Source organism: Cucumis sativus, chromosome 3 (assembly GCF_000004075.3).
Source record: "Cucumis sativus cultivar 9930 chromosome 3, Cucumber_9930_V3, whole genome shotgun sequence".
Taxonomy (NCBI): Eukaryota; Viridiplantae; Streptophyta; class Magnoliopsida; order Cucurbitales; family Cucurbitaceae; genus Cucumis; species Cucumis sativus.
In genome coordinates, this window is record NC_026657.2 from 23,445,052 (window position 1) to 23,465,446 (window position 20,395).

Here is a 20,395-nt window from a genome sequence, read left to right on the forward strand (position 1 = left end):
TTTTTTTTTTTGGAAAAGAAGGTAAAAATACTTGGAATTTAGATAAAAACTTGAGGAAAAGAGAAAAGTTAGAAAATTTTGGTTGTGTCAAAAGAATGGTTTTAGGCATTTTGAGGTTATATGGGCAGAAAAGGAAGGCTAGAAAACCTCCAAAAAAGTGTCATTAGGCGGCAAGAAGGGGCTTGAAAACCTTTAAGGCTAGCCGTTTTGGTCACTAGGCAAGATAACTTGTCTTTAGAGGTTATTTTTGGTAAGTGTTAGACATTTGGAACTTGGGTGTTGAGGCTTGTTAGTCGAGATAATCTCTTTGAGATTATGAGGCTATCTAGGCGACAAGGCAAGGGCTAGGCGAGCAAAAAAGCCTATGCGAGGAAGGAAAGCGGCACGCAAGGAAGGTTGTCCATTAGAGGTTAGTTGGTCGAGAAAAGGTGCACACGGGGAAGACTTGATGCGGGGAAGTCAAGGCTATACGTTTGAAGTTGAGGCTTGACTAGGCGTTTGGCTAGGCATATTTAAGAGGGTTAGGTAGGCGAGGAAGGTTTGGCTATGCGAGGAAGCTAGGCGACCAAGGGCTATGTGAAATGAATTAGAGGTTAGCCATATGAGTAGGACAAGTGTGTGGCATGTTGTAGGCAAATGGTGTAAAGTTAATCAAAGTTTCATAACCATGTTATCATGTATTTTGAGATCAAGGATGTGGAGAAGTTTCTGAGGTGTTAACAAGAGCTTAAAAGGTGAGTCTAATTAAGATTAAGTATCACCTTAATCTCATGCAAGGGACTCTATAAATAGATCAGCTTCAATATTGATTTTTTCAAAACTCACTTGTGAAAAATTACTTAAATTGGTCTTAAAAGTTCAGAAATTGAGTCTAGTTTGTGAGAGAAGGCTACTGTTCAATTTGGAATCAAGAAGGTTTGCGATTGGATCAAGATTAGACGAGGAGATCGTTTTCCAAGAGATTCTAAGTAGGGTGTACTTCCAAAGGGCTACAGGACTCATTACTTGGACTTTCCCTTCAAAAATTTGAGGTACAAAATTTAAGAAAATTAAAGAAACTTTGTAAAAAGAAGTTTTATTAACAGAATTTTTAGCTATGATTTTTCAAAGATGAGTCATGATTGTGGAAGTAAAACTGTGTTCTAGATAGTGGCCTTGAGCCATGCATGTGTGGACGTGATGGACGTGCATTTTCTTTATAGAGGTTATTTTGGTCAGATTACAAGCACATGGAAAGGTCATGGCATAACTGAGCAGCAAGACATGCGCTCAGGCTGCACACATGACCCTGTCTTAAGAGGTTAGCACGACACATGGTGTGCGAGGAGCACCAACGCGTGCGCCATACATGTGAGGGACACTGGGTAGGTGGCAAGCACGCGCTCGGTATACCTCTTGCGAGGTTAGCACGCGGCGTGTGCCCCTCACTATGAGGTAGCATGCAAGGCCCCCAGGCCATGCTCACGTGGCCAGGCCCCTGCACCATGTCAATGAGCACCATTGGACTGTTTTCGAGCTATTTTGGATTGTCTTGATATTTTTGGGGATTTTTAAGGAAGTTTTGAATATTTTCATGTTCAAGGAATTAATTAAGGATAAAATATACATTTTTCAGGACAAGGAGGATTGGAAGGAATTTTCGGGACTAAGGCTATATTCAAGTGACTGTGAGAAACAAAATGTTTTAAATGATATTTATTGAACATGATTTCAAGTTCCACAAGCAATAGCTTGTGATTAATACATTGATTCCTAAATGTTATCGTTAAACAAGTTTTCAGGTTTTACAAACAAATAAATGATTTGCTAAACATGATCTCAAGTTCTTATACAAGTCATGCTATTGATAAATTGAAATAATATTTTCAAGCTACGTTATGATTTCATGATTCAAGGAAATATTTCAAACTTTCAAGGAAATATTTAGTTTGAAATATTTTATGTTTTCAAATTTTTTATCCATGCCCGAATATCCCATGAGACCTATTGTATATATGTGGTTAACTTCATACCGATGGTACGGTTGTGGAACCTATTTTTAACTATAGGCCATCATGAAGGATATATTATTATGCCTTAAAGGAGGAGGGTTACCTACCCATCGACTGTTTCGTCTTTGGACGAAGGGGTAAATACTACACGTGACTATGGATGATTGTCTTCCAAAAGCTATTCAAATGTTGGTTACTGATGAATGTATTTAAGCTTTGGTTTTATACTAAAATTTTTGTGAAAACCTGTTTTATAAAATTGTTGTTCGCTAAGTCTTTCGACTTACTCTTTCAAAATGTTTTTCCACTTTTCAAGTACGTATTGTGGATCTTTGCGCACCAACGGATTTAGTATAGGCCCAGGGAGGCTCGACTTTATCGTCTTTATATAAGATATATAAAAAAAATCATTCAATTATTAATATATATAGAAAAAACTATTTAATTCTTAATATTTATAGTTAGCTTCCAACCCGAGTTCAAATTCCACCATTGTAATTTATTTTTCAGATTTTTATTTTTTCTTCAAATTACAACTCTTTGATTTCCACCCGAGAAATAATAATTATACATTCTTCCCCACCTAAATTAAACTCTTTTACTTTTTTATTTTTATAAAACTTCAACATTTTTTTTGCTTCTTCTTCAACATCTTCTCAAAGCTTCTTAGGTAAGTTTTTATTTATTTATCTGTGTTTTTCTTTTTCTTGGTAAGTTTGTTATTTTATTTATATGCATTAATTCATTTTAATATTTAAAAGCATTCTTATTTGCTTTAGTTTTAAAAATTTATTATTCAACTTCTTCCCGGCTTATTCTTCAATTTAGGTAAATTTTGTAATTTATTTTCTTCCCTTACCAAGTTTGTTATTTTATTTGTATGCAGTTGTTTTCATATTTCAAATATACTATTTTTTTTTGTATTAGTTCATTTTTTTTATACATATTTTATTAATTATTGTTGGGTTGTTTAAGTTATATTTTTGTTATATGTCAATATCTTCTTGATTTATTCTCATTACAATGTTATGTTATTGTATATTTAATTTGAAATCTAAGTTGAGAAATATTTTAAAAGAAAATTGACGAGGATCATCATGATCTCCTTTGAAGAAAAGTATTAATAGTTATGAGAGGTACTGTATATATATTTTTTTACTAAACTATAAATCCCTCTGTCAATAAATTTTTTGGATCTGCCACTGTCTTCGTGTGCTGAACTTACTGCTGTCAGGACAACCTAGTTTTTTTTTATGCAAAAGCAGTATATTCTTTCAAATTAATAATGTGATTGTTCAAATACTTATATTCTTGTTTTGTTTGTTATCCACGATTCACTTTATAAAGATTTCAAATGGAGATTACGCTATGTTTTTAAATAATTTCAAGTTAAAAGAATTTCGTTGTTGATTGTTTCACCTATTTACACGTCGTGTGTCAGTTGAGGTTATTCTAGAAGTAAATGGCTTCGGCAAACATCACGCCATGTTTTGGGACGAGCAAGAAGGTGCTCAAGGTGGGGTGTGACAAAGCGAGTGCCATAAATATAATTCAACAAAAAAAAAAAAAGTTCTAAAGCAAGAGCAATGTATAATATCAAAATAAAAATAAAATAAAGTGCAATGTATAGCATCAAACTGCAATACAATAAAAAATGAGTTGGAGGTAAAGTATCAAAATATAATACAATAAACCAGGGCATACAATATATCGATAGGTCCAACCAAAGTCCCTCTTGGGTCAGGGAGGTGGTGGAGCTCTTTATTCAAGACTCAAATCAAACACTTCAAGAAACTGCGTATACTTACCCTATATGAGAAGTAGTGAACTTCATCTTGTGAAGTTATGTTTTTATCTCCTTATTTAGTCAAATATTCATAATGCTAGGCTTATTGAGTCAATAACTCGAGCCATCGAGCCAACTCTTATCAGTGTAAATCAAAGGACTGTCCTTACAAATTGAAGTTTATAAATGTGGCATGATTAAGATTGAGTAGCTGGGGTGATCAATTAATGTGTCATCTAAAGTGAATAAACTAAAAGAATTCTGACTAAATTCAGTATATGTTGAGTGAAAATGAGTGAGCAGACCACTTCAAGCTTTGAACCAAAGATTCTTGGAGTTTGAAAATGATATAAAATAAATGGGCAAAGTTTTCTACTCTAATGAACAATGAAGCTTAATTTACTTAATTGTCTGCTCAAGACCAAATTTAACCTTCTTATCTAGTCTTGTTAATAGGTATATATGTGCAATCCATGAACTTTAAGGCACACAGGAAACCTATTTAAGTTGATCCTTCGATATTTTGTTGGACATACTAATAGAGGCTTACTCCATGAATCACTTAATTCTACAAAGCTAATACTAAAAGACTTGGTGGACTTTTAATTTTATTGCTGGTGATTACGATTTAATGAGATCACTACCAGCTTTACTTTTCTATTTCGAAGAAATGTGATCAACCGAAAATCTAACACTCTCTTTCAACTATTAAAGCTGAGTTTTTAACTACGACAAAAGTAATAAAAGATGATGTATGACTACTTGTTAGTGATGTAGGCTATGTTAAAAGTTAATTAGGTGGAGCTATTACGTGACAACCATTGGATTTGAAAGGAAAAATAGAGAGTTATCTTATAAATCATTTATCAAATGAACAAAAGCTTTATGACTGTGTTGAAAGTGGATGTAGGTGATCATAGCATCATACTGGTATCATTTCTTCTCTCTCTTCTTCATTGTTTTCATTTTGTTCTTTACTAAAACATTCTTTTGTAGATTGTTTGAGATTTTCTTTCTCTTGTGAAGTTTGGATGTCACAAGGGAAAGAGTAAAATTAGAAGACGAAATGAGTTTTATGCATGTGTTTCTTAGTTTGTCAAACACGTGGGGAACACCTCATAAGTTTTTTTTTTTTCTTTGTTTGATCAAACTTGATAATAATTGACAAAAAGTTAGCCATGAATATGAACTTGAAATCGATAATAGATAGTACATATTATTATTGGTAATTGTAGGTTTGGTTCTAATGAATTTTCACGGTGGTTGGGGGCAGGGCTGAAACATGTAAAAATAAAGGGAAATTACTTGAATGTTAAACACATTGGATAGTGCTCCTAAATTATTATCCAAATCCAAATTAAATTATGAATCAGATTGATACTAAAATACTATATCCTTATTTTATATATATTTATATAAGTAAATACCCCATCCACCCAACACCTTCTAATAATTAATTATGTAAACTATATGTTAAATAATACTATGTTTCTAAAACATTTTTTTAGAATTTGTCCATAAATGGTTAATTTTGATTCTAATAGAATTTTAATTACATCAAACACAAACTTTTAAGTCAATTTTTTTCAAGACACAAAAACCAAATCCATTTTTAACAGGTTTGAACTTTTTTAAAAGGCTAAAATTAAAATTTTAAAAAAAAGCTTATCAATTTTATAGTTTATTTAAGATATATTTTTTCAACTTTCAAAAGTTTTCTACTTTCAATCATGGTTAAAAATATTTCACACAAATAAAAAAATTAAATCTAAGTTAAAACATAATATTTCACCGGAATAAAAAAAAAAAAAAAAGAGAAAAAATGGTTAAAAATAGAAAATTTAACCAAATATTTACAAAATATAGCAAAATTTTCAAATTCTTTCAATAACAGATACATATATACTTCTATCAATAACATTGATATGGAGTCATATCGTTTAATAGAATCCAAAATTTTGTTATAACTTATAAATATTTTAATTTATTTTACTATTTTTAAAAGTGTTTAAGAAGAAGAAGAGAGGAAAAAAATATAGCAGTAAAATGATATTAACCACTTGTGCTATATTACTAGGACTTTTTCTTTAATCCTAAGGGTAGTGTTTTAACTTTTAAAAGTTTATCCATTTTCTTTCTTTCATTCTTTTAAAAAGGTTTTTTTAAGTACCAACCTCTTGTTCTTGAAAATATACAAAATGTCAGTTAAGCTAAAATGATATGGGTCTTACCAGTTTTTTGAAAAGTTTAGTATGATAATAGTGAATTGACTAGTTAGTATTAGGGAAAAAAAAATTTAGAATTTTGTGAGACTTTTTTTAATTTTAAATTTTAGTGGGTGAAAAAATTGATGTAAAATCAAATTAAGGATAGAAACTATTGGAAAAGTATTTATTTTTTTGAAAAAAAGAAAAAGAAGGTTTTTTAAAGTTTGGAAGGTTGAAAGTACTTTTGCATCAACTACAAAGTTGAAGAGCATAGTTTGCAATTGAATGATTTAAAAAATATGAGAACGTTTTAGAATGCACCCAACCACAGAAAATGTGGATAGTAGAGGGTGATGGTTAGGTTAGAAGCATATCCAATGATTTTCTTTCTATATATTAATTGGGAATGTGAGGATGGTGATATAGGAGCGGTGAAAAAGACAAGTGGATTGATGTGATGATAGGCGTTGGATGAATGAGTGGGCCTAAACTTTAGGTTATATATTCTGATTGATGAGAAGGTAGTTGTAATTTGGATCGCATTGAAGAAGAGTTGTGTAGAAGTGTTGAACCCACAACATGGTGACCACTGCCCATAGGCAGGCAGAAACTGCAGAGAATCAAATTTCCATATCCACTCCAACCAATCAACGTGCTTCATACCCAAAAAAAGAAACTTTTTTTTTTATTATTATATTGTCCTTATTATCATTTTTATCTTTCCTATTTTATATCTATTTTTTATTCATTTATATCTATAGTTTTAATTATTGCCTTTTTACTGAAATTCTCACTTATTTATTTTGTTACGAGTATTACATATTTAACTCATCCCTTCAAGTTTTTGTTAGTCTGTTTTATTAATATTTTTATTTTTATTTAATTATATTTCATTTATATCATCAATTGAATGATGAAGATGACGATGCACCCTCGTCATTCTTATTGGAATTTCAATTTCCATATAACTACTTGTTTCTTGTTGTCCAATCCAATATACATTTGTTTTAAACCAAAATCTTGACAAGAAGATTCATTATCTAACCTCCTTAACTTGTTAGTAATGGTGAATTTGTGTTTCAGGGAAGATATCACCTACAAAACAATCATTATAATACGTGCTCTTAAGTGGTGTTTGCCACATAAACTTTGTGATTCCTATGTTAGTTTTTAGTACAAAAGTCACAAGCAATTTAGAGAAGAAGCGAACTAATTTGATATTAAAATATTAGTGAGGCTAAACGTAGAGTTTGTTTCAGCATTCTTTTGGTAAATGACTTAGATTGTGGTCGTCCTTACAATGAAGAATTGGACTGAGTCACATGTGTTATCATATAGGGGTCTACCGAGAATAGGCTCCAAAGAATGGGGAAAAGTTGGTTCGGACTTTTGAAGCAAGTCAAATTGGATCAAAACAACACATTATAATTGCTTTGTTTGTTGTTCTTTAGCATCATCCAAAGGAAATGGGTGAGTTGGCCTCGACCTTAGCTTAATGGCCTAATTGCTTTGTTTGCTCTTCTTTGGTACCATTTAAAGGAATGGGTGAGTTGGCCTCAACCTCCAACTTCAATATGAACGAAAATTAAAAGTAATAAGATTAAAACTAATCATTATATTAAGCAAAGTCTTCCAATCATATTATAAAAAGTAACACATACACATGAAACTTGTTAATTAATTAATCATCTCTCTTTTTTCGAAGTCTTATTATATATATATATTTTTTCCCAAGTTTGCAAATCCAATAATATCAGTATCATTTCATGGGTATCATCATCTCCCTCTTCTCCATCTCTATTTTCTTTGTTTTCCTCTTCAGATTCCGGCCACCCCCCGCCGACTTTTCTTCCCCGCCGACGTACCCTCTAATCGGTTGTCTCATCTCCTTCTACATTAACCGCAATCGCCTGTTGGATTGGTACACTGAGCTCTTGTCGAAATCCCCCACCGGCACTATCGTCATCCGCCGCCTCGGCTGTCGACGCACGGTGGTGACCGTGAACCCAGTTAACGTAGAGTACATTTTGACGACCCATTTCCATAATTTCCCTAAAGGCAAGCCTTTCACTGAGATCTTGAATGACTTTCTTGGCTGCGGCATTTTCAACGTCGACGGTGACCAATGGCGGACACAGCGTAAGCTGGCTAGCCATGAATTTAGTGCCAAGTCGCTTCAGGAATTTGTTGTGGAGACGTTGAAGTCAGAAGTTGAGATGCGGTTGTTGCCAGCCCTCGAGGCTTCGGCCCACGACGCTAAAGTCGTGGACTTCCAGGTAATTAAGAGTGGAGCAAAGAAGGAAAAGGAGAGAGATTGCTCTCAATTATTTTGTTGGGAAATTATTTTAAATCTTCTAAAAATATTTATGATTGATCTACCTATCCAAATAATACTTATCTTGTTTATGCCATTATTCGCTACTTAACTTATTTTGATATATTTTATTAAATATCATCAACCTCATTTACATTTTTCTCAACCAAAAAATTACTTAATTTTTCAAAACAATATGATAAATAGTAGATAATATAGTAAAAAATGTAGATGTAGAATTCATTATTTTAAACTCAATTTGTTTAAAATCACATCCGACAGACAATCAATGTTTTAGTCTTGAAAAAAAACTTACGTGGCGCTTATTCTATTTTATAATCCGAATCGAATCATATTAAAGAAAATTCAGGTGTGAATTTATTTTTTAAAAAGATACTAAAAACTTAATTTTATATATATTAAAAAATGAAGAATGGGATATTAGATATAGTATAGATGACGTCTAATCTTTGCCTTTTAGTTTAATTTTACTTACCCTTGATGTTCTACAATAATCGTCCTCTCTTCTGAATTTGGTCGAAATTTTAAAACAAAATCAAAGTTTAGACATCAATTTTAAAAATATTGTCGAAAGAAAAAAGTTGAATATAAAGTTTTACAATGATGTACACTTAATTTTCTGCTGAATTAGCAAAAACATATTAAAACTTATATCTATAACTAAGCTAATAATGATCATTCATAAAATGAATACTGGGGAATATATTTTAATTGACATAGATTTGGAAGTGAATATAGAGGGGAAAATATATGTAAAAATGTTATGCCATCTTCCTAAGAAATTGGAGGAGAACAAAAGAAAATTCTCTATGTGAGAGTAAATTAAAAATTTTTAAACAACATAAATTTAAAAACAAATAAAAAATAACTGATCAACAGACATTTTATATAATTCTTTCTTTTTTCCCTCTCCTTCTTCCTTTAAATCAAGGCATCTAAGTTCTACGTAAAAACATAAAATTTTCATCTCACTGTAGAAAGAAAATTACTTAATTAGTAGATCATAGATTATTACATTTGTGTATTCTATACCAAATAATCTTTGTCATTTACCAACTTTTGTAACTTTTTTTTTTAAATATTTAAAATATTTATTTTGTGTATAATCATCAATATTAAATAGCGATTAAGTTGATGAGTTTGATTTTCAAGTATGTGGTCTAATAATAGCTACATATCACTGAAGGATTTACTAAGAGGATTTGCATTCCGAGTAATTTGTAAGATTGTTTTGGGGAGTGAAGAAGAGACAATCTTTGCGCTTCAAAAGAGCTTCGACGTGGCGTCGGAAGTGTGCGCGAGGCGAGCAATGGAGCCAGTTTACGTGATGTGGAAAATGAAGAGATGGTTTGGGGTTGGATCGGAGCAGCGGTTGAAGATGGAGGTGGCGGAGGTTCATCGGAAAGTGATGAACATAATTGACAAAAGAAGAAAGAAGGAGAAGATCCAGGATATCCATGGCACCCAAGATCTTCTGTCCAGGTAACCAACTACATAAATCATCAAATCATATATTCATAATATTATTTAACATATGCATTCTTTTCATTTTTTTCTTTTGGAGAAATCAGTTCTCACACGCTTATATATTTACATAATGTAGAAAGTAGATTGATGGGTATTTTCATAGATCAGTTCTACGTTTGATTTTAAACTTTCGTTAAAAATATATATTCAAAAATTGGATTGTGTTATTAATAACCATTTTCCCGTAAAATATTTAAATATAAGTATCTACGCCATAATTTTAGTTCACAAACTAATATAATTTGTGATATATTTTAAGTTTTATATATTTATTAAACACAAAATTAAAAAATTTATGTTGTCTATTAGATCTAATTCACCAAGTCATACATGGTAGATCAATTAATTTCAAATGTGTCAGAGCTTGTTTGTTAAAAACCTATACAAAATTGGATATTTAAAGACACATTGCATTCTTCTCAAAGTCTAAACATCAACTTCCTTTTACAAAAAGAAAAAAAAAAAAAGTCTTAAACATCAAATTTTAAAAACCCCATATTTCCTTTATTAAACTAATAACTTCTCTTAAAAAAACACAACTAGTATAAATATTAATAATCAATTTAAAAAAATAAAAAGTAATCTACTTTTTTTTAGGAGGATGATAACTATATTTTCTTTTAGTACAAATTTAAGAGCACATAAGACGATAACTATATTTTCTTTTAGTACAAATTTGAAGTAGAAAAATTTCAATGTGAAACAATTTAGTCTTGAACTATATTTATATATAAGTGTTAGTTTTGGTACAACAACTATTTATATTTATTATTGGTATTATTATTGTTTTATTTGAGCAGGAATAAGTTATTGTCATCAAACTTCCTTTTGTTTTCTTAAATAGTAATTTTTTTAAAAAGATGCAATAAATCTCAAGTGAGAATCAGACAGAACTTCCCAGGGTTAAAATTCCCTCCAAGTTTAGTTGTCAATTTCATCATTATTTTGGTAATGAAACTTGTTTTCGTTTCAAAATTCAAAAAATAACTTACTAATAATAATACTCCCCTTTCTCATAAAAGGAAGGTTTCAATGGTTAAACAATAATAAAAAGATTATTTGAAAGAAGAACACTCACAAAAAAATTACAAATATAATAAAATAATACTTTCAATTGATATATCTAGATATATCACGGATGTGTCTAGTTGAGTTATGTGATCTATTACTAATCAAAATTAACATTTTTTATATTTATAAACATTTCCAACAGTTTGTGAACAATCCTCAATCCTAAATATTAAGCATGATGGAATGATGAACAAAATTTTCACTAAGACAGGTTGATCAAAACCGGGCACGACGATGAGGTGATCCGAGACATGGTGATAAGCTTCATCATGGCAGGTCGAGACACAACTTCTGCTGCAATGACATGGTTGTTTTGGCTACTCTGCATTCATCCTAACATAGAAAATCAATTAATAGAAGAGATAGACTTGACGTCAGTAAAATTGGACTACCAATCTCTGAAGGAGCTCAAATATCTCAAGGCATGCCTCTGTGAAACCATGAGAATGTATCCACCAGTCCCATGGGACTCAAAGCATGCCGTTGCCGATGACTACTTGCCAGACGGTACTCTCGTCCGATCAGGAGATAGAGTGACATATTTCCCGTACGGGATGGGTAGAATGGTGGCCTTGTGGGGGAAGGACCAGTTCGAGTTCAAGCCGAGCCGATGGGTTGTGGAACAAGACGGGCGTGGGGGGCGGAGAAGAGGGGTGAAATTGGTGAGTCCATACAAGTTTCCCATATTTCAAGCTGGGCCAAGGGTGTGTTTGGGGAAGGAGATGGCCTTCCTTCAGATGAAGTATGTGGTGGCTTCTATTCTTAGCCAATTCAGAATCAAACCTGTTGCCGGCGACCACCCTGTGTTTGTGCCGCTGTTGACGGCGCACATGGCCGGCGGCTTCAAGGTTTTTATTCAAAGGAGAGAGAGAGAGAGAGAGAGAGAGGCAATTCAAGACAAACAAACAAAATCCACAATATAAAACACAGTACAGTAGAAGAGGCAAGTCAACAATTCCAACACTGAACTGACAGAACACAGCTACAAAAATTTACGTTCCACGTGTCAACACTTGATTGCTTGAATTCAGAAACCAAGAATACAAGATTAAATCAGACAAGCTATTAATTTCACTACTTTTTTTTCTTTGCATTCACATTCCTTTTCCTAATATTCATAGTAATTATGAAATGAATAAAAAGAAAAGTCTATAAACAAAGAAAAAAAAAAGCCATTTAAAGCAGTCGGATTTCCTTTTGAAGATTCCTTCATAATAAATAAAAGGATAATAAAAGAGACTGAACTCACTTCAGGGGGACATGGCTGAACCACCCCTCATATCGGAGTCTCCAATCTCTACTTTCAAAAAAGATCTCAGCATTTAAATAATTTGGAGAAAATCTTCTCGTCAAATAAAAAATAGTATTGGTTATTCATCTATGTCACGTAAACATTGGGTTGATTTCTAAAAGATAATAGTATTAAATTGTTTCAAATCTAATCGAGAAATAAATCGATGAGCTCAATTACCTCTATTGCACCTTCAAATATCAAGAAACGTGATATTTGTAAAAGATAACAATTAACGAACTACATGTTCAAGGAATGATTGAAAAAGTTCCAAGTGGAATTAACAAATCATCATGAACCTTCATCTTCACAAAGCTTTACCAGGAAAAAAAATCTCAACTTTATATGGTTGCAGATTCTACTACAAGAAATATTCCATACTACAATAAAGGATGCACTAAGAAAACGACTATGAAGAAACCATATGTTGTTCATGAAGCATTGGCATCACCAGCTAATTGTTATGGCTTGGCTTGGACTAAAGAGCAATGTTTTGTGGAATTCACATACCATGTGCACTAATGAATCATTGGCATGGCATTGAAACGATCAGGTGTTTGCTACTAAACTAAAGGGTGTCATACATGTATCTTAGCACGCTAATCCAATGAAGCTCCCATCAAAAATTGGCAATCCATAGCAACTCAATAAGATCCCAGTCATGTACTTCCAGGTGCATCACTACCTGTGGCTGGTTTTCGATTTATGTACCGAATCACAGCATCTTCAACCCTGTTCAATCAACCATGAATTTAAGATCAAGCTCAAAATGGTTAAAGGAATAGATAGACTGGAAATCCCAATATTAGATTAATCCTTAAACCAATGAAATTTGTGTGACGGCGCCAGCTAAAAGCTTAAAGAATAAACTCTTTTATTGAAAAAATAAAAGAAAGAACTATATACAGCATAACTTTTGTCAATAATGCAAAAACAAAACAGCAACAGGGAAGAGAGGAAGTTAGAAAAATATCTTTCTGGGTCGATTCTCACACAGCAACCGTTAGAAACAAAAAGGGAGTTAGTTGTTAAGAAAAAGAAAAAAGAATACAAAGTCACAAGTCTGCTGACTTTACCTAAGAATACGATGATAAGAAACATAGAAAATATGTGAAATAGGCAACAAACATACCATGGTTGATTGAAGAAATCTGATCGTCGCTCCTTTTCAGCATTTCGACTAGCTTCTCCTGCAAGAAGTTTTAGATCCTTGCTTTGAGATTCAATCAAGGCATCAATAAACTCCACTGGTGACTGACTGAACCCAAGGAAAAATGCACGTCTCCGTCGATGCTCGTGAATTTTCCTTATAGCTGTACAAATTGCTTCATCACATGCATCAATCTCCTTGTTCTTCTCTGCATTGGCTAATAGAGCAGACAATTCCCGGTGAATTGGGAAAGGCACATCGACCAACACATCGTAGCATGCTGTACCTGCTGGACTATTTCCTGAAAGCTTAACCTTATGCTCCAGATGTATAGGCTGTGGAGGAAACAAGTGTTGTGATATTCTCTGCGATACCATAGTGAATTTCAATTTGTCTTCCCCAAATACCTTCTGGAGAGGTGGATCACAATGAAAGAAAGAAGGATCATTGGGGTTCTGAAGTTTCCTAGCCTTTACATAATGCCAGATTGCTGCTATTATTCTTGGGCGAGTATCAACTTCGATACCAAGAACTTCCATCAAAGCAGGCGACAACTTGAATTTCTCTGGAATATAATTCATTTCTAATCGAATGTTAACTGAAAATTCTTTGTCCCCTTTTCTCTTCACCTCGAAGCCCTCATGAGGTGCAGGTGATCGAGCATTCTCCCATACTATGATGTGACTATCTGGATATAGCCTCTGGTCCAAGGAAATGGTTACTCTCTTGAAGAAAGATGAAAATTTTGGGTATAAAGGGTTTGATCTTTGTACGACCCCAGGATGATCAGGATCTATCCCATCTTCCAAGATCCTGCCTATTATCTTAAGAGTCCAGGTAGGAGGATCAGCATTTGGCTTTTTGGGTATTGTGTTAACTTGATTTGCAAATGTGTTGAAGACATAAATTCGAAGAGTTTTCTGAATGCAAGGTGGGTTTTTAAGCGCCTCATGGATGTCAACTTTCTTTCTTGCGAGAGCAGCATCAACACGAGACTCAAACTCAAGCAGCTGAGTGTAGAGAGCAGATTCAGGCAAGATTGCAGCAACTTTATCTTGAAGCTGCTTCTCAGGCAGCTTCTGCTTCTTTTTACGAGCAGCAGGTGTGAGTTCCATTGTTTTCAATGGTGAAAACGTGGTACCAGGAGAAAGAATAGGAGGGCGAACTGGCGGCTTTTGAGGAATTCGCTTCACACCTGCAAGGCCAGGTGTGGAAAATCCTGGGGAAGGCGAACCCACGTTCCCACCACCAACATTTTGGCTCTGAGTTAAGGACAGCCCTTGAGCTTGTAACTGAGCTTGAAACTGGGCGTGAGCTGCTTGTGCTTGAGCTTGGGCATGAGCGTGAGCCTTGTATTGAGCTTGGGCAAGAACCTGAGCAGTGGTCAGCGGAAATGGATTTTGAAACCCAGCTCCTAATTGAGCTTGAGGTTGCGGCTGAGAAAATGATGTGGAATTTGCTGCCATAGATGGTGGAACCATCCCAGAATTTCCAAAAGGCGACGAAGAAGCCCCTCCAAGGGTCTTCGGCGGGTTATTATTGTTCATAGACATCACTATCTAACCAATTACTCTAGCCAGAACAGTTACAAACCAACAAAATGTAGAACGTCTACTCTAGCATTGCCTCCTCAAGTCCAGCTAGAAAAACCTCAAAAACGCCCCTCCCGAACAATCAAGCGTATCTCAAACTTTTGATCCAATAGACAAAACAACAGGAAGAAGAAAAATACCTAGCAGTAAAAAAGTTCCAGCTTCTTCGAAGAAATAGAGCAGGAGCAGCAGAACCCAAATCTCAAAATTCCAGCAAATGGAGTCAAGCGTAGCGAAAACCCTAACATTACATCGAGACGTCAAAAACCCTAACCCAAAACACAGAGTCCGCAAGAGGTGAAATGATGAGAATCATGACGGAAATCGATCAAATTATAGGACCCACATTACAAAGACGAAAGGGGAGGTTGGATTCAGGGGTTTGGGATGAAATTCAAGAAAAGAAAAGACAGAATGGGTCAAAATTAAAATTGAGAATATATATTATATATATATAGAGAGAGAGAGAGAAAGAGGGAAGTGGAGTGAATAGAAGGGCTTACAGTCAGAGATGAAGGAAGTGAGTAGAAGCGGAGCTCTCTTCTGTTAGGTAAGAACAGAAACAGAATGAAAATGGCGGAAAAGTGAGAGAAGCGAGAGAAGAAAGAGAAGACGCTTTCCCAATGGCTTCCCTCTTCTCACAGTTTTTCTCTGTTTTCTCAATACAGCCAAAATTTGATTATTTTCCTTTTTTTTCTCACTCAATTAAATTAAAGAATAATGAAATTATGAAGGCTAAAATTCTTCATCGGCTCGGGTTCCGACCCATTGGGTTAATATACCGTACCGGCCCGATTATTATTTTTATTTATTCTACATTTATTTTTATTAATGATTGTGGTGGGTCAATCCCCAACCATCACCTCCATCACTTTACAACGAACTTTCAACAACTCCAGCAACCATTGTCTTTGATCAATCTTGAAAATTTTTAGTAGAAAATTTTTTAGTATACAGAACAAACAAAATAAAACTTGTATATACAAACACTATTTTTAAAAATGTTTTTATTTTAAAAATTTTGTAGATGCATTTTTTAAAACAGTAAAATAAATTAAAATATTTATAAGCTATAACAAAAAAAAAATTATTCTGTCAATAATATTCTTCTATCACTAGCTACCAATGTCAATAATAGAATAATATCATTGACTATCAAATGTTTGTTATTGATAGAATATGAAGTTTTGCTATAGTTGATAAATATTTGTCAAATTTGTATAGTTGATAAATATTTGTCAATTTTGCTATTTTTTACAATTTCTCAAGCGGTGTTTTTAAAAATAGAAAAATAAATTAAAATATTTACAAAATATAACAAAAAATTTTATTCTATCATTGATAGTTTTCTATCACTATAGCATATCAATGACTATCAGTGATATAATTTGCTAGGTTGTAAATATTTTGTAAAATCTACTCTTTTTAAAAAATTTCCATTTCTCAAATTTCGTATTTTGTAAAAAAATATAACAAATTGGTAAAATATTTATATTGTATAGAACAGAAAACAAGAAAAGCACACAGACTCAAAATGAGAAATACAAAAAATGTCTCAGTCAACACACGATTAATCAACAACACAAAAGATGTGTAATTTTTCTTCTAAACAGTCATGATATGCGATCGTGTATCGTGTAGAAAATTATACACGATCGTGTAGGTAGTATCAGCACGACCGTGTAGTTTTTTTTTTTACAATGGAAAAATGCTTCAAATCTTAACGATCGTGTTGATCATGCGAAGCGATCATGTTGACTAAGATAAGCAATCATTTAAATCATATCCACATGATCGTGTAGTTCTTTTTAAACGATAGAAAAATGACTTCAAATATAAACGATTGTGTTGACTAGGTAAGCGATCGTTTAGATCATATCCACATGATCGTTTAGTTCTTTTTAAACAACGGGAAAATGACTTTAAATCTAAACAATCGTGTTGACCATGCTAAACAATCTAGTTGACTAGGTAAGTAATCGTTTAGATCACACCAAAGTGATATTTAAACGATTTTGATATTCTAGAAAAGAAGCTGAATGAAAGAAAGAAAAGATGAAGAAAGAAGGGGAAGATAAATAAAAATAAAGAAAGAAAATCTAAAAGAGGAGGTTAATAAATCTAGAAGAGAAGATGTCATGCCCTATTCCAAATTACTTAACTAAAAACCACACAACAAAAATTAAATCAGTAAACTTCTCTTATTAATTCCAATCCATCCATTTCTACAACAAAACAGGATATGATACAAATTTTCTCAACAATAATTAAACAAAGAAATGCCTCAAGTTTTCAACCTTCAACAATCGTGTAAGTTTTCAATTTGATCGTGTAGCTCCTTGGATCGATTTCTTAACCTGATCATTTACCCTTTCAAACATGATCGCTTAGTTACTTGAACGATCACTTACCTCTGATTGCTTACTTGTCTGTTCGATCGCTTACTTTTCTAAATGATCACTTACTCATATAACCTGGATCAAGGAAAATTTAAAACGCAAGTCAAAAGACTTAGTGAGTGATACTTTTGAAAATCTTTTGGAAATACAGTTTATAAATCATTTTCGTTTAAACACATGCTCATTGCCTAAATTCAATAACACATTTCAAATCATAAATACACATTAGTTTCACTCATTCCTTTCACCAAGACGTGAATTGTTCTCGTACATGGACTATTGTGATGACATTTTCATCAACAACATCCTTTAGAATTTTTTGGTTCATTCTTTGTTTCTCAAGCTTCCTGGTGCAATACACGTCTTTTATACATTGTCTCACCTCATTCCACCATGCAAGCCTTATCTACATGGCTTCCATAACAACTAGCTCATTGATAGGAAAATGATTAATGGTTTGTACATAATTTCACATTTATTTGAAACACATAAAATAAGCTTTCATTCAAAATCTCTTTGCAAACATTTATATATGAAATATCAATACAAATCAGTATAAGATTAGAAGAAAGGAAAGGTTTTTAAAATCTAATAACATTTTAGAAAATCATTCACTATCTAAATTCTCTTTCTCATAATGACCTAGCCCGGTTTTTAAAATCTAATAACATTTTAGAAAATCATTCACTATCTAAATTCTCTTTCTCATAATGACCTAGCCCTCCTCTGCAACATGTTCGATCTCTTAGCTTTTCTTTTTGAAAAATCTCAAATAAATCATCATTTCCTTTTGTCTTCTTCTCTTATTTACATTAATACTAAGTTGGATTAGTCATTTTTTTACCTCCTATAATTTCGTTAGCTCCTACTTAACTAAATTCTGGCATGCCATGACATCTGGAAACGTCACTGATTTAGTAATTAACCCTGAAAACCTCTTTAATTTCCTACACAATCATTTAGAATTCTACACGATCGTTTAATACGATCGTTCAATCTCTTATACAATCATTATATGTCTTTTACACGATCTTTTATCATCTTTTTCGTCTTACACGATCATCTAGATTGTCTTACACGATCGTTTATGTTCTTATACGATTGTTTAACCAAATCACCTATTATTCAAGAACGGGTCTCATAGAAGATGAATAAATCGCAAAAAAGAAGAAGAAAGAGAAGTGACGAATCGTCCATAATATCAAGGGCAAACCTGGAATTTATGAAAATATTTTACCGGTTTCATAGGTTTTTTGGTTTTTTACAAGAGCCATAAATATTTTGGTGTTTTGTTACATTTATTAAAATTAACCTTAAATTTATTAAATAAACAACCTATTTAACAAGATTTAATTAAATCACATGTCAATTTCTATAGATTATGTTATAATATAAACTTGTAGAAGACATGCATCCCAACTCGTAATAAATTAGTTGTACAAATTAGTGGAAGGTACAAATTAGTGGAATGTACAATTCGAACTATATTTTCAAAAAATGGTACTTCAAGTACTTAATATATATATGTCAAAACATAATAGTGAAAAAAAATAAACATGATATAACACTATAATAATCTACACTTCAAAACATACTAATAATCCATACTATAATACTCTACACCCCAAATACAAACTATAGTACTTTGCACCCCAAACATGGACTATAACAACCACATATTATAATAATCCACTTTGTGCCTCAACGGTCCCTATATATTTTGTTTTAGGTTTATTTACCATGAAAATAAAATAAATTTCGATCGAAAATCCTTGGAATATAAATTTTTATGATAAAATATAAAGGGGAAGTAAATATAAATTTTGTTAATAATTTGATTTTTTTTTTTAAATGCATAACAATTTCTCTTTTCTTTAAATGAAAGTCTTATAAAGGGAAATTGTTTTTTATAGAAAAAAAATTAAATGGGTTATAGAAAAAAAAAATTTAATGGGTTATAGAGAATTTGATCGATTTTGCTATAATTTGCAAAACATTTTGAAAAATTGTATTAGATGACAAAATAAATTAGAAAAACACAACTCATCACACTTTCTTTTTGCATATTGCAAATTTGGCAAATTTGACGGTAATCAAACGATAATTTGACGGTAATCTGCTCTTAAATTTGCTATTTTTTGAAAATTTGAAAATGTAAGTTACATGAGCTTTATTATCTTTTTTTTTTTTTTTTTTGTTATTTTTGCAAACTCCCCAAAAGTTTTAATATTTTGCTATTGTAGTTGTCATCCAAATAACTTCTATTATTTGACACATTCCTAATTACTTTTTGATCATGATTGTTATCTAATCGTTATCATATATTTAATTATTTGTTATCAAATGATTGTTTGATTGCTATTTGATATAGATCATGTAATTTATTTGTTTTTACTAAATCACTTCACGTGACTTCTATTTTACCAATATTGAATGTCAAATCACCATTCTCAAGGTTTCACTTAAAAGATTGGGCTTTATTAGAAACAAGCAAAACAAAAAGAAAATTTATTGTGTTTGATACTTAATATAATAAATAATAATTTATTATATTAATTTAACCTTCATTTGGTTACCATATGAATACGATAGAAAATAGACATGCATATCAGATATCAAAAACCGAATCTAAATTTTACTCTAATTACTAAGATTAACATGCAAATTAGGGTTTTAAAGATACTTACATTTGAAGCTTTGATTTTTTCTTGAACCACCACTAAGGTTGACATGTTATCCTTTGGACTCAAAATCAGGTTGTGGGATCCGTTGGATGAAGGAACCGAGAGAGAGAGAGAAAGAGATGAAAATAAAGAGAAATTGGACATTTCGAAGATTTTTGTAAATAAGTGAGAAAGAAATAGAAATTAAATTTCTTGACAGAGCCCAAAAAGTTCAACCCCTCAAATGGAGAAATTTTCATGCAAAATTGCATCTTCATGCAACACTATAGTCCAAACAACTCAAAGTCCACTTTCTCTAGTGGACTTTTTGTCTTTATCAAATGATAACACCTAGCCCACCAGAGTTAGTAGGATTATCCTAC

The 20,395-nt window shown here is 32.3% G+C and overlaps 2 protein-coding genes across 3 annotated transcripts; one reads left to right on the top strand and one right to left on the bottom strand.

The window, feature by feature from the left end:
- The first annotated feature begins 7,680 nt into the window (after nt 1-7,680).
- Nucleotides 7,681-12,196, top strand: LOC101207598 (cytochrome P450 94B3). Its single transcript, XM_011653256.2, has 3 exons — nt 7,681-8,260; nt 9,506-9,801; nt 11,129-12,196. The coding sequence occupies exons 1-3, from the start codon at nt 7,751-7,753 to the stop codon at nt 11,838-11,840; spliced, it is 1,518 nt and encodes a 505-aa protein (XP_011651558.1). The 5' UTR covers nt 7,681-7,750; the 3' UTR covers nt 11,841-12,196.
- Nucleotides 12,197-12,367: 171 nt separating this feature from the next.
- On the bottom strand, nt 12,368-15,628 carry LOC101216251 (SWI/SNF complex component SNF12 homolog). 2 transcript variants are annotated; one of them, XM_004145620.3, is made up of 3 exons: nt 15,454-15,628; nt 13,341-15,191; nt 12,368-12,940 (listed from the first exon to the last, which is right to left on the bottom strand). In XM_004145620.3, the coding sequence occupies exons 2-3, from the start codon at nt 14,909-14,911 to the stop codon at nt 12,868-12,870; spliced, it is 1,644 nt and encodes a 547-aa protein (XP_004145668.1). In that variant the 5' UTR covers nt 14,912-15,191; nt 15,454-15,628; the 3' UTR covers nt 12,368-12,867. The 2 variants fall into 2 exon arrangements, with proteins under 2 accessions (XP_004145668.1, XP_011651559.1); XM_011653257.2 differs by having other exon boundaries at nt 13,341-15,628.
- Between the last annotated feature and the right edge of the window lie 4,767 nt (nt 15,629-20,395).

What these genes read in the sequence shown, in the direction of transcription:
- LOC101207598 (XM_011653256.2), top strand. Translation starts at nt 7,751, where the DNA reads ATGGGTATCATCATCTCCCTCTTCTCCATCTCTATTTTCTTTGTTTTC. An exon ending in CTAAAGTCGTGGACTTCCAG is followed by an intron (nt 8,261 to 9,505) that starts GTAATTAAGAGT and finishes ATATCACTGAAG; the next exon opens with GATTTACTAAGAGGATTTGC. An exon ending in ACCCAAGATCTTCTGTCCAG is followed by an intron (nt 9,802 to 11,128) that starts GTAACCAACTAC and finishes TCACTAAGACAG; the next exon opens with GTTGATCAAAACCGGGCACG.
- LOC101216251 (XM_004145620.3), bottom strand. Translation starts at nt 14,911, where the DNA reads ATGTCTATGAACAATAATAACCCGCCGAAGACCCTTGGAGGGGCTTCT. An exon ending in GATTTCTTCAATCAACCATG is followed by an intron (nt 12,941 to 13,340) that starts GTATGTTTGTTG and finishes TTGATTGAACAG; the next exon opens with GGTTGAAGATGCTGTGATTC.